At 40.7% G+C, this 14,819-nt stretch overlaps 1 protein-coding gene across 1 annotated transcript in view; it reads left to right on the top strand.

Moving 5' to 3' along the window:
* Positions 1 to 14,819, top strand: part of LOC105493875 (UTP20 small subunit processome component) — a 111,586-nt gene that overhangs the window by 19,536 nt on the left and 77,231 nt on the right. The window contains exons 14-21 of the mRNA XM_071071251.1: positions 107 to 195; positions 2,629 to 2,734; positions 6,059 to 6,209; positions 6,842 to 6,904; positions 7,995 to 8,153; positions 9,594 to 9,670; positions 11,530 to 11,609; positions 11,839 to 12,079. Of these exons, the coding sequence (XP_070927352.1) occupies positions 107 to 195; positions 2,629 to 2,734; positions 6,059 to 6,209; positions 6,842 to 6,904; positions 7,995 to 8,153; positions 9,594 to 9,670; positions 11,530 to 11,609; positions 11,839 to 12,079 (966 nt within the window). The remainder of the gene's footprint in view (positions 1 to 106; positions 196 to 2,628; positions 2,735 to 6,058; positions 6,210 to 6,841; positions 6,905 to 7,994; positions 8,154 to 9,593; positions 9,671 to 11,529; positions 11,610 to 11,838; positions 12,080 to 14,819) is intronic.

The raw sequence follows: 14,819 nt of genomic DNA, 5'->3' as shown, positions 1-14,819 counted from the left end.
AAGAGATAACATGCTGATTAAAATATGTTAGCCATTCCTTGCTGTTCTCTGAAACAAACCACTGAATGCCACTTTGAACTTTTCCCTTTTTCTCCCACTTGGACAGACCTCTTGAGAAAGAGAAGGTGATACCACTCGTCACCTGCTTCGTAGAGGCACTCTTCATGACTGTTGATAAAGGAAGCTTTGGGAAAGGTCAGTTACAATCATCATGTGTTTTCTTCTCTTCTTTTCTGGCACACTCAAAGTAATTGTAAACACATGGGCTATTAGAGAATAATACTTACATTGTGTTCTGGCATAACCCCCTGGATGATAAATCTGGAAGAAACGAGGATATGGTGGGTGTGTCTCACTTTTACCACATAATGTGGTGACTGGGTCACGGTGGCTTGAGCATAAGGAAGGGGACATATCAAAAGGATGCCATGGCTTTGAAGGCCATTTGTTTTAGAGCCCCATACCAGATCCTATTTCTCATCTCCCACATACATCTGACTCCTAGTATGCACCTTATGCTCCAAGCAAATCCATTTGCTTACCCTGAGAAAGATACATTCTTTTACAACTGTGTGGCTGCCTTTGCCTATGTGTTTCCTCTGCATGGAGACCTTTCCTAGGTCTTTGTCATTCAGTGAACTCTTGCTTATCTTTCAAAACTCGGCTCAGGCACAACACCTCTAGGAAGGCCTTTATGACTCTTCAGGCAGAATTAGACTACCCTGCCCAAAACACCATTTCCTATTGGATACTTACATGTCTCCCCGACTAGCCTGCAAACAGCAAATCAAAAGCAATTATTTAATATTTTGTTTTATTCTAATGCAGAATTTTTTAAAAAATCACGCGTACATAGTGGTCATTCATTCACTTAAATATTAATATTACTGTGCTGCATTCTGTGTTAGATACTAAGCAGATGTATTAGAGAATAAAGTGAACTCACCACATGTCAAGTGCTTTGTAGCCATATGTGACTGGTGGCTACTGTACTGGATTGTGGCGACATATTAGGACAAGTATTTTTATCATTGTAGAAAATTCTGTTGTACAGCGCTGATCTAGAGCTTAGAGCAGGGACTGGTAAAATCTTTTTGTACAGGACCAGACAGTAAATGTTTTAGGTCTTATGGGCCACATTCAGTCTTGGTGGCATATATATATATATATATATTTATATATATATATTTATATATATTTGTATATATTATGTATATTTATATGTATTATATATATTTTTATATATTATATTATATATATATATTTTTTAAACAACCCCTTCAAAATGTAAAGATCATTTTTAGCTTGCAGTCCATATAGAAACAGGCTGCCTACCAGATCTGACTTGCAGACCATAGTTTGCTGACCTCTGGGCTAGAGACATAGTTTGCTGACCTCTGGGCTAGAGACTAAATGAGTGTTTAATTATCATTAATTATGCTGGATACCATGGCTTAGACCTGTAATCCCAACACTTTGGGAGGCTGAGGCAGGAGGATCACTTGAGGCCAGGAGTTCAAGACCAGCCTGGGAAACATAGTAAGACCCCCCCTGCCCCCACTCTCTTTAAAAAAATAAGGCTGGGTGTAGTGGCTAACGCCTGTAATCCCAGCACTTTAGGAGGCCAAAGTGAGTGGATCACTTGAGGTCAGGAGTTCGAGACCAGCCTGGCCAACATGGTAAAACCCCATCTCTACTAAAAATACAAAAATTAGCTGGGTGTGCTGGCACATGCCTGTAATCCCAGGTACTTGGGAGGCTGAGGCAGAAGAGTCACTTGAACCTGGGAAGTGGAGGTTGCTGTGAGCGGAGATCACACCACTGCACTCCAGCCTGAGCGACAGAGCAAGATTCTGTCTCTAAATAAATAAATAAAATCATTAATTGAGTGTATTATAGGTAGTAGCCATTAAATATGTGACTTCTCATAAACTTGAAAAATAAAATCAACAAGTTTTATACCAAGATAATTTCTTAGCTATTGATAAATCCAAGCCTGTACTCCTCAAAAGTCCTAGTTTTGGTAACGTCAGTGAGTGGGACCATTATACTTGGTACTCATTTTGGTTAATGGAACATACATACATTTTTATTCTCTACTTCTGAGTATTTATTTATTTATTTATTTATTTTGAGACTATCTTGCTCAGTCACCCAGGCTGGAGGGCAGTGGCACGATCATGGCTTGCTACAGCCTTGACCTCCCAGGCTGAAGCAATCTTTCCACCTCAGCCTCCCTGGTAGCTGGGACTATAGGTGTGAACCACCATGCCCAGCTGATTTTTAATCTTTTATGGAGATGAGGACTCACTGTGTGGCCCAGGCTGGTCTTGAACTCCTGGCGTCAAGTGGTCTTCCCACCTCAGCACCCGCAAAGTGCTGGGATTACAGGTATAAGCCACCATGCCCAGCCTTATTTTTCTCAAGAAAGGTAAAATATAGGATTTGGAAACTTCTCTTTTCTGTTTCTTTCTGTTATATTTAGATGTTTGACAGATAATTCTTTGGAAGGCACGAATTCACTTTAAGAACTTCCCATAAGTAGCAAGTATTTGATAAATAAGGTATTTGATAGTTATAATGTCAAAGAAATAAGTAATGTGGTTTCTCCTGTTTTTCTGCCCTTAGGGAACTTATTTGTTCTTTGTCAAGCTGTAAATACTCTACTAAGTTTGGAAGAATCTTCTGAACTTCTTCATTTGGTTCCTGTGGAACATGTGAAGAATTTAGTATTGTAAGTAAACATCTTCCAACTGGCTTAGTAATGAATAAAATATAAAAGCCTCTATTGTGAAATCTTGGACACAATGAAAATCCCCTTGATCTATTTTATACCTGAGTTGTATTCACATAGTGAAATTTAATATTGATTTAGATCCTCCAGTTAAAATAAGTACATTTGACACAGTCTTTAAATACAGATTCATCTTTGTAAAGGGTGTTTTACTACGTGTGTAGATTAATGTGGTCAAGTTTGAAGGGTTTGTAATTCTGATCATTCCCAGCTGTAACAAGGCATGGTGTTGACCTTTTATAACTTCTCTAATGGTTCCAACAGGAACATTCCCACTCTTGTTCGGCCTCAACTTGGCGTGATCAGCATTTCCAAAAACTTCCCTGTGTTCTTTTTACTACACACAGAAACCATCCAGTTTCTTTTTTGTTGTTGTTGGTTTGGTTTCTGTGTTTGCTTTTTAAGAATAGTTCAGCCAGCCTTTGATTTTGTAGTAGCACAGAACCATTTGGGGGGAGTCAACAATGTATCTTTTCTAAACTGTCAAGACTTGCTGCTTTTTCCTGAAGTCTACTCCATTTTATTTCAAAGTGTTTTAAAGATTTATTCATGCACTTTGTTCAGTAGTTAATCATTTGCTCTTCTCACATGCCAAGCCCTGTTCTAGGCACTGTGAAACATAGTGAATAAAACAGATAAAATTCCCTGCCTTCTTGTAGCTAGTGTTGTAGCCAGAAGAGGCTCTAAATAGAATAAGTAAACTGTATAGTGTGTTAGGAGGTGCTACGTGCTGTGAAGAAAAACAAAGCAGGGTCAGGGGACAGGGAGAGTCCAGAGGTGAGGGGAGCGGTTGCAGTTTTAAATCAAAATGATCTTACCAAGGAGGAGACGCTTGAGCAGAACGCGGAAAGCAGTGAGGGACATAGGCCATGAGGATACCTGTGGTCTGGGCTGCTCCCTGGGTTCCAGACCTGGAGGCGACATGAGTGCCAACGCTTTGTGGGTGTGGTGGGTACCTGGCTCAAGCAGCAAGGAGAGGTCATGTTGGCTGAGCATAGGACAAGAGTGGGGGTAGGAGAAGAGGACGTAGAGGTGGAGGCAGTAGACCTCCTTAGGTCACCACAGGGCCTTGGCTTTTACTCTGAATGAAAGGGGAGGCCATGGGAGGATTTTTGGCAGTGGAGTGACTTTGACCTAAACAGAATCACTCTGGCTGCTATGTTAAGACGAGACTGTAGGGGAATACTATAATAATCCAGAATCTCTTTGCCTTTCCAAATGTGGGTGAAGTTGGCATTTCTCCATGGTTAATTGTATTGGTTTAAATTAACTTCCTTTAGAGAGGATTAGTTCTTTGACATCACCACATTTACCGTATTACATAGTCTCCCTTTTAAAATCATTCTGTTTAAACTTCTCGTACTTTCACCCTTGGTATAAACAATTGAAGGTGGCTGTAGAAGTTGAAACAAAAGACACACATAGCACAGAATGGGGCCCATGTTCCCCCTGGGGAAGGCCAGCTTGCCTCCCAGCCAGGTGGCTCTTAAGCCTTGGAGACACAGAGATGTCCAACAGGAGTGGCTCTGGTTTTGAGGGCAGGGGCATAAGCTTGCAGAGTAGACACAGGATTCTGTTCTCTTTGCTATGCTAGTGAACTGATGAGCACCTAGGTTTCACAGCCAAGACGCCTGGTTTTGAGTCTTGAATCCACCACTAACTAGCTCTGTAGCCTTGGGTGACTTAGTTAACCTCAACTTGATTATCTCTCAAAAAGGGATAGCGAAGAAAAAAAAGGAAGGAATAGAAATCTCACCTTGTAGAGATTAAGTTGTACAATGCATGCAATAATAGTAATAAACAATTGCATTGATTGTGTCCTTACGCGCACATTATGTACATTGTTTAATCTTCACAACAACTCCATTATGTGTGGGTACTGTTATCAGTATAGATGGGGGAACTAAAGTTTCAAAAGATAGCCGTGGTCTGAACTCCTGATGAGTCTCCTTTCTTCCGCTCTTGCCCTGCTGCTTCTAGGTGTAGGACATGCCACTCTTTTGCTCCCCACCCTCTAATACAGTGCTTCTCAACTGGGAGCAACCCTGGAGACTTTCTGGCTGTCACAGTGGGGGCAAAGAGCACTGTTACTGGAATCTAGTCGGTGGAGGCCAGGGATGCTGCTGAGCCCCCTGCAGTGGGCAGCACCGCCCTCCACCACAAAGAGTTCTCTGGCCCAAAATGTTGGTAGTGCTACTGTAGAGAAACCTTGCTCAAGAGGTATCCCGTCTCACTCTGTATAAAATCCAGCGTCCTCATCATGTTCCTCGGGGCTCTGTATGAGCTAACCCCTGGCTACTTCTGACATCTTCAGGCACTCTTCCTTAGCTCAGTTCCAGCTGAGATGGTCTCCTCGATGTTGCTGCAGACAAGCACACCTCACAGTTGGCATTGCAGTTCCCTCTGCCTAGAATGCTTTTCCTTCAGATACCTTTTTAGCTCACTTTTTCACTTCCTTCGGTCTCCTCCTTTTAGGAGCATCCCTGTATCAAATGGTGCTTCTCTTCAGCCCCACACCATCTCCCCACAACTCCCTGCATGCAGTCTTTGTCAAGCCTTTTTCCCCTGGTTTACTTTTCTCCATGTCACTCATCACTGTCATAGTACTTATTTATTGGCTGCTTTCACCTACTAGAATATAAGTTCCAAGAAAAGAACTTTGTCTTTTGTTAACTGCTCTATCTACAGTATCTAGAAAAGTTACAGTACATAGTAGGTATTCAGTGAATATTTGTTGCATAAGGATGGTACTAAGAGGTTAAGCAACTTGCCTGAGGTTACACCGCTCATGAGTGATGGGGCTAGATTCAACCCTGGGCTGCCCTACCCCAGAGCTCGTGTGTCAGACCACTTGTCTCTACTACTTTCCTCATTAGCTTGGTGCCTGGCACGTGACAAACACTTAATAAATATTACATATATATATTTTTTAACAAAGACTGTGTGTGTGTGTGTGTGTGTGTGTGTGTGTGTATCTCATATGGCTGTCATTTACAACTATGTGGATTGAAGAGGCAACATTGGAGTCTAGCATATTCTACTCCCTCCTCTGCCTGCAACCAGCTGTGTGTCCTTGCATACGTCACTCATTATTGCTAGGCCTCACATTCTTCATCTATGAAGTGAGCCAAATGTCCACATGAGACTTTTGCCTGTTACCTTTTACATTTTCTTCATCAGTGATCATTTTCTGTGGCTTATACTATAGTCTAGATACTCTGGGTCATATGGTGCAGTTTGGGTCTAATGAACGTCTCATTGCAGAACCTTTCCTCTGGAGCCATCTGTGTTGCTGTTGGCTGATCTCTATTATCAGAGATTATCCTTGTGTGGCTGCAAAGGGCCACTTTCCCAGGAGGCTTTAATGGAATTATTTCCCAAGTTACAAGCAAACATTTCAACTGGTGTATCCAAGGTAATGCTGTTTTGCGGTAGTGTGTCCGCAGTCTCTCTTCTCCTGTTTCTATATGGACTGCAGTGATTTTCAGAGCATCTTAGTTAGAAAGTGTTGCTGTGGAATGATTTCTGTTTAAAGCAATGATTCTTAAATGTTGGCCTGCAAACTGATTGCAGTAGGATTAGTTAGAGAGATTAATAAAAATACAAATTCTGGGTCCCTACCCTCAAAGATTCCAATTCAGTAGGGCTAGGGTAGAACTGAAAAATCAACATAGTTTTTTTTTTTTAAGTCTTCTAGGTGGTTCTCCTGCTCATTTAGGTATGCAAAAATACCTGAATATTGTACATTACTTAGGAATAAAAATCACTAACTTTAATTGAATTGTCAGCTTAATCAACTTCTTAGTACTTATTTACAGACATGGTTATAGTGTCATAGTTCAAAGAAACTACTAATTGTTCCGTGTACTATTTTAACTAGGTGTTGGTTGGTGTTGAATATGAAATAAGGGCTAGAATAGGCACGTATTACTCTGGTCAAATGGTATTTTTTTTTAATAGTGTAAAACTTAAATCTTGCTGACTATGAATCAGTTTCTTTTTATGGTAAAACTTTGGAATTTGAAAGATGCCTTTTACTTTCTCCAGATTCGGCTTTTGACAATAAGGATCCTAAATCATTTTGATGTCCAGCTTCCGGAATTAATGGAGGTATTTTAACTGTTTGAGTGGATAGGTTTTAAAAAATATATAGCTTTACGTATTATTGTAGTTTCCAAAATGATACCTTTGCAGAAAATTAACACATATATATCTATCATAAATTTTTTTTTTTTTTTTTTGGTAACTCTTACTCCTGTCTACCCATAAAGTCACCACTGGAAATCCACTGTTAATTGGTGAATATTCTTTCAGACTTTTTGAATACACACACACACACATAATTTAAACAAATGATATCACGGGGTTTTTCCATATGATTACCTCTTTATCTACCTTATACCTCATTTCTTTTCTTTTTACGGGGTCTCACTCTGTCACCTAGGCTGGAATGCAGTGCGTGATTTTGGCTCACTGCAATCTCCGCCTCCCTGGCTCAAGCGATCCTCCTGGCTCAGCCTTCCAAGTAGCTGGGATTATAGGTGCCTGCCACCACACCTGGCTAATTTTTGTGGTGTTAGTAGAGATGGAGTTTTGCCATGTTGGCAAGGCTGGTCTCGAACTCCAGACCTCAAGTGATCTGCCCACCTCATCCTCCCAAAGTGCTGGGATTACAGGTGTGAGCCACTGTACCCAGCCAGTGTCTATCTCATTCCTTTTGAAGTTTGAATACTACTCCACAATTGAAAATGTCTTATTTAGCCATTTGCTTGTTGATGGATGGTTAGGTGGGTTTTGCAGTTTTTTAGGGTTTCAAACAATACTACAGTGAACATCCTTATACAGATATGTTTATGTAGGGAAATAGTTCCATAATGCAGTTTACTAGGAGTAAATTTGTGAAGCGAAAGCATGTATATATTTTTATTTCAACAAATGTTGCCAATCAATTTGAGTGACTTGAGAATGATTTTCCTGTTTTTTAGTTGTCATTTATGCACTAGACACTAAATTATCTACCAAGAAGGAAATGGTATGGGGAGAAAAGAATCATTTACCAAAACAAAAGTGTTGCTTATTTCATTAAAAATATTCACATATTCCAGTTTTTCTGTTTTTAGACCTTCGGTCACATTTAATGTTCGTTTTGGAAAATCAAAATACTGACTGGTCTTCTCCATGGTTTTCTCTGGTTATTCAGGATGATGGGCTCTCAGAACGGCAGTCTGTCTTTGCTATATTACGCCAGGCAGAACTTGTTCCAGCAACTGTGAATGATTATAGAGAGAAGCTTCTTCATTTAAGAAAACTAAGACATGATGTGGTGCAGGCTGCTGTCCCTAATGGGCCGTTACAGGAGGTAAAAATAGTGTTCTTTTTTTTTTTTTTTCCCTTTTTAATTCATGCTTTAAATCCTATTTTGGGAAGCATACCAAGTAGTCACCAAAATAATAATAATAATTTTAAAATAATAAGGGAAATCCCCAGTTCTCTTAGATGCTTTGAGTTAAATAGCTCTGCCAGCTTTTTCAGTAGTAGGAATAATTTAGTATTCTCTGTTTCAGGTGTGAGCCACCGTACCTGGTCATGTTAGTACCTTTTTAGGAATGAGTAAGCAGGGGCTCATTGAACCTGAGTAATGCAGATAGGTAGGTAGGTAGGTAGGTAGGTAGGTAGGTAGGTAGTGGCAACAGGAGGACTCAATGTCAGGTTTAAAGCCTGTTCTTCACTAGATTTTTTTTGCTGCTGCAGAACATCAGCCCTCTATGTATTTTTGTTTTTGTTTTTTGTTTTTTTTCTTTTGAGACAGAGTCTTGCTCTGTCACCCAGGCTGGAGTGCAGTGACACGATCTCTGCTCACTGCAAGCTCTGCCTCCCAGGTTCACGCCATTCTCCTGCCTCAGCTCCCGAGTCACTGGAACTAGAGGTGCCCGCCACTACACCCAGCTAATTTTTTTGTATTTTTAGTAGAGACGGGGTTTCACCGCGTTTAGCCAGGATGATTTCGATCTCCTGACCTCGTGATCCGCCCTCCTCAGCCTCTCAAAGTGCTGGGATTACAGGCGTGAGCCACCACACCCGGCCCAGTCTTCTATGTTTTATATCAGGGTTTTCATTCCGTGACCCTTGAAGATACATCGCAGACCCCTTTGGGAGTAAGGCCAAAAGGAGGCATTCTCCCTTCAGTCAGAGCAGTTCTTCTCTTACCTGTTTTATGTATTAGGATCTTCTGTTTCATTTGGAAAAAAGACTGCTGCTAGAATATATACAAACACCACACCCCTAAATAATAATAAAACCACCAGTCTGGATGGTGCCTCCCTAGCACATTACTCCCTAGTAATAATGACCCTTATTCCAAAAGGTGACTGGGAAACTTTGGACTTTCTGACTGAACTTGCAAAGCCTCAGTCATTCACATCATGTTTCCTTGCGTTCTTTGGCGTGTGTGCATTACTGACTACTGTTGAAGTTTTGTCTTAATCTGGCGACAGCAAGATTTGTTAGAAGGGAATTTAACCATTAGTCAAATCTGTACATTTAAATGAATGAACACCTGGAGTGAATTTGAATACTGTATTTGCTGCAGCGACTCTTTATATTTTAAATAGTGAGTGACATTTTGGGGAGAAGAGGAAAATTAGTATACAGTGAATTTTGGATTGGTGCCTGCAACTTTTTTTCTTATCGCATAGGCTTCTTTCCAAACCTCAGGTTGTCCAACTTGGGATGTTTGCATTTCAGTACTTCTGTATTGTATTTCATTACCCACTATTAAACTAGTCTCTTGTAATTGCAGGTGCCGCTTCGTTATTTGTTAGGCATGCTGTATATTAATTTCAGTGCACTCTGGGATCCTGTTATTGAACTCATAAGGTAAACATGGGTTAAATGGGATGAAACTATTATACTTTAATTACTGCAGAATGATGGGGCCCAGATTATACTCCTCCTAGGTATGATTTAAATGAATGGGTATATATGGTATTTACAGTACTTTAAATCCTTTGTGAGACAAGGTGAATTAAAAATAAACATGAAGAATTCTCTCTTATGCCACATCTTCAGTAGTTCCATTGTTGTATGTGTGTCTCTGTGTGTGTTGAAATAACTTTGGAAGAGTTTCTCTTTTTGCTTTTTATGATACTTTTGTGTTCTTAAAATTTGTTACAGCAAGGAAGTATAATAGTTGCATAATTTTATTTCTATATATTGAGTCACTGAGCCATACTTTAAAAATAAAGACTTTTTCAAAACCTTGCTGTCTAGCATCCAAAATCCCTTTAGCCCCAAAAAGCCTTCAGTGGTCACGTAGAAAATACATGTTATAGGCCGAGTGCGGTGGCTCATGCCTGTAATCCCAGCACTTTGGGAGGCTAAGGCAGGCAGATCACCTGAGGTTGGGAGTTCGAGACCAGCCTGACCAACGTGGAGAAACCCCATCTCTACTAAAAATACAAAATTAGCCAGGCATGGTGGCGCATGCCTGTAATGCTAGCGACTCAGAAGGCTGAGACAGGAGAATCGCTTGAACCCGGGAGGTGGAGGTTGCGGTGAACCGAGATTGCGCCATTGCACTCCAGTCTGGGCAATGAGCAAAACTCTGTCTCAAAAAAAAAGAAAAGAAAATACTCATTATGGCTCGTGTAGAAATCTGTCTTCAGACATTTGTCTTCAGATAATACACACTCACTTTTTTATCAGATTGGAAATATATCATGTGAGGCCTTTCAAAACCCCAACGATTAGTTATTCTTATTTGACAGAATAAGAGAGTTAACATTTATAGACCAATCCCTTTACAATTTGAAACCAATTTGTCTACCTTTACTACCCTTGTCTACCTTTTCCTACACTTTGTCTACCTTTTACTACCCTTCAAAGCCATCAAAACCAATGTGCCAAAAGCAAGATTCTCCCAACATCAGCTTCATTATTTTGTTTATTATACTTTCAGAAGAGAGAATTTGACATACGTGTTACCAGTAGCACACTGTCAACAGCGTTGGTTCTTCAATTACTGAATGTCATGAGGCATTCTCCCTAGTGGCTGGGCTGTCTTCCTGTTGGGTACCTCTTTCTGTTTGGAAGGACAGAAACAACAACATACCTGTTGGTTTGTTTTCTGAGTAGAGTCAGTCTGCAACATACACAGTTCATGTCATGTATAAAGTTTATGCATACTCTTAGAAAATTAGTGACAGAATATTCGAGAGTATTGTTGCTAGGATATCAAACTACATAAGCACTTTATGTGATCCATCTAATGTCTCCTTTTAAGTTCTGAAAAGTATGTTTCATGTAGTTAGTAAATGTTTATTTTGCCTTTGTGTTAGTAAGTGTATTTAAATTTGGTGGAGGGAAACTCACTATTTTTAAGTTAGTTTTGAACAAACTGACTTTTGTCTCCAGAGGGCTCCTTCTTTTCTTAATGGATCTTATTCATGCCCCATGCCCCAGTTTTAAAACTGTGCCTTTAAAAATTATTTTCTCTTAAGGATCTACTTATATTTTTAAAAATACTCTTTAGTGCTTTATGACTATAAAAATAATTTGTGCTCAGGGCAGGCATTTTGAAATATATAGAAAAGTGCAAAAGGTGTTTAGAACTCCACACTGAGGGATAACCTAATTAACATTTTAGTTATATCCTTTCACTCTTTTTTTTTTTTCCCGTGAGCAATCTTAAAATGACCGTTCCACACTTTTTGTTTTGTGATTTTTTTTTTCCATAGTTCTCATGCACACGAAATGGAAAATAAGCAATTTTGGAAAGTCTACTATGAGCATCTAGAAAAAGCAGCTACACATGCTGGTATGTAAGGGGTTGTGAGGAGGCTGCAAAGAAAAATGGTTAACTGTTTTGTTTTTACTGCTTAATTACTCACGAAATTGAAAAACAGAGATGAAACGTATATTATCTTGATAACTTTTGGGAGTGACATTGTTTCCTTACATTATAGAGAAAGAAATATCCTCTCTTGAGGAAATACTTAAGATAAATGTTGATATTTGTTCTGGTGGTTTTGACAACTTTCTTGCAGAGAAAGAACTACAGAATGATATGACAGATGAGAAGTCCATTGGAGATGAAAGTTGGGAGCAGACCCAGGAAGGAGATGTTGGAGCTCTTTATCATGAGCAGTTAGCATTGAAAACTGACTGTCGGGAAAGACTTGACCACACCAACTTCAGATTCCTGCTCTGGAGAGCTCTGACAAAATTCCCAGAAAGAGTAGAGCCACGGTCCAGGGAGCTTTCCCCGCTTTTCTTGAGATTTATCAAGTAAGTTTCCTCTTCTAAGAATATGTCCCTGGTGGGGCATGAAGAAGAGAACATGAGAAGCATTAACCTCCCAAAATGGGCTGAGTTCTTGTTTTTTTGTTTTTTGTCTTTTTTCTTTCTGCTTCCAATCATCCATTAGGCTGAGTTATTTATACATCTGTCACATTTTCAAATCATTGGCACAGCTATAAATCACTGGCTCTATCAGATAACGACTAAACCAATTTAGTTCACCATTTAATTTTGATCTGAATCACAATTTAACCAGCACACCAATGGTATTAATAAAAACGTCCAGGTTACAGTATAAGAAGGGCCACATTGACTTTGATTCATGTAGAAAGGCCTTATTGTTTCTTGCCCTGTTATTCATTACTTTATTGCCTGCCTGGGGCTTGAGGATATTTTCCAGTGACCCAGCACCAACACTGCTTGGGGCCTCTTGGTGTTTCTGCCTATGATGCTGAGGAATAACAAGAGTTTTCTGGAGCATTGTTTTGTTTCGACTGGATATGCTATGTGAGAGTCTGATTGTATTAAAATTAAAGATGAGGGGTGTGGTGTGCAGCACATTACTAAGTAATACATAAAAAGCATGTTTTACTATAGTAGTTTCCTGGGAAAATGCTGTAGGGTTAGGTCAAGCAGGCCATAAACCACAACATGCCTGGCTTGTTCAGAGAACAGCAAGATCTGAGTGGTTCTAGCAGAGTGCTCCAGGGAGGACATGGTTGGAGGTAAGGGCAGAAAGTCAGCAGGACACGAAAGTGTATAGGCCTTTAAGTGAAAGGAAGGACTTTGGCTCTTACTTTCGGTGAAATGAGAAGCCATTTGGAGGTTTAAGCAGAAAGCTGACCTGACCTAAGTTTTCTTAAGGATTTTTATGGCTGCTGTGTTGAGAATAGACTGTAGAATGACATTGGTAAGAGTAGAGAGACCAGTCATGAGGAGATTGCAAGTCCAGGCAAGAAGTGATGGCGACTTAACCAAAGTTATAGCAGTGAAGATGGGTCTTTTTTGAATGATTTCAATTCGATGAGATACATTTATGAAAGGTTGCAACTAGATCAGCCTGTGAGATTTGCCGCAGATGTGGGATGGGTGTGCGTGGTGGGGAGTGGGACAGGAAGGAGGGAGGGAAGGAATGGGGGAGCGACAGAATCAAGGTTGTTCCCTAAGACTTTGGCCTGAGCAACTAGAAAAAAGTTCCCATTTACTGAGATGGGAGGAATGCAGGAGTTGCAAGTTTTTCAGGGAGAATTAAAAGTTCATTTTTAGATGTTTTAAGTTTGGGACACTGAATAAATAACCAAGTAGAGTTGTCATGTGGAAAGGCATTTAATTTAGAAGTTCAAACCTCAAGGGAAAGGTTTGACCTGAAGATAACAAATTGGAAATTATCAATATATGGATGGTATTAAAGATCAAATAGGGGAATAAAGTCATCTAGAGCATAACTGTAGGGGGAAAAGACTTTCGGGGACTGATACCAATATTTCGAAGTTGGGAGATACGGAACCAGCATAGGAGGCCAGGAAAGAGTGATAGAAGAAGAAAGACCACTTGGTATCCTGGAGACCAAGTGAAGAGACTAAAGGCGGCCGTAATCAGTTGACTCACATGTGTCTGAGAAATCAATCAGTTGAGGAATAAAGTGACCATTGGCTTTGGAGTGACCTTAGAGTGACCCACATGAAGGTGACCTTACTGAGTTGTTTTGATTAATCTGATAGGGATGACAGCCTGATTAAAATAAGCTGGGCCAGGCACAGTGGCTCATCATGCCTGTAATCTCAGCACTTTGGGAGGCCTAGGCAGGTGGATCATGAGGTCAGGAGATTGAGACCATCCTGGCTAACATGGTGAAACCCCGTCTCTACTAAAAACACAAAAAATTAGCCAGGCGTGGTGGCGGGTGCCTGTAGTCCCAGCTACTCGGGAGGCTGAGGCGGGAGAATGGCGTGAACCCGGGAGGCGGAGCTTGCAGTGAGCTAAGATCACGCCACTGCACTCCAGCCTGGGTGACACAGCGAGACTCCATCTCAAAAAAAAAAAAAAAAAAAAAACAACCTCAAGAAAGAGGAAAAGAAAAATGAAAACAGCAAGTTTTTGTAGTGAAAAAGAAGCAGAATAGGGATGTAGGTGGAGGGAAACGTGGGGGCAGAGAGGGAGCTGTTGTTGTTGAGGTTAAGACAGTGTTGGCTGGGCACAGTGGCTCACACTTGTAATCGCAGCACTTTTAGAGGCCTAGGTGGGCAGAACACATGAGATCAGGAGTTCAAGACCAGCCTGGTGAAATCCTGTCTCTACTAAAAATACAAAAATTAGCTGGGCATGGTGGTGTGTGCCTTAAGTCCCCAGCTACTTGGGAGGCTGAGGCAGGAGAATCACTTGAACCTGGAGGCAGAGGTTGCAGTGAGCTGAGATCGTGCCACGGCACTCCAGCCTGGGCAACAGAGACAGAATGAGACTTTGTCTTTGCTCCCAGAAAAAGAGTTAACAGTGTGTATGTATGTGATACCAGTGTAAATGATCCAGATGGGAGGGGAAAATTGGTAATGCAAGAAAGGGTAAAAGGGCTAGAACCAGCCAGGCACGGTGGCTCACACCTGTAATCCCAGCACTTTGGGAGGTCGAGGTGGGCAGATCACAAGGTCAGGAGTTCAAGACCAGCCTGGCCAATATGATGAAACCCTGTCTCTACCAAAAATACAAAAATTAGCCAGGCCTGGTGGCCTGC

This window comes from Macaca nemestrina, chromosome 10 (genome assembly GCF_043159975.1).
Source record: "Macaca nemestrina isolate mMacNem1 chromosome 10, mMacNem.hap1, whole genome shotgun sequence".
Taxonomy (NCBI): Eukaryota; Metazoa; Chordata; class Mammalia; order Primates; family Cercopithecidae; genus Macaca; species Macaca nemestrina.
This window is presented reverse-complemented; position numbering and strand designations above follow the sequence as displayed.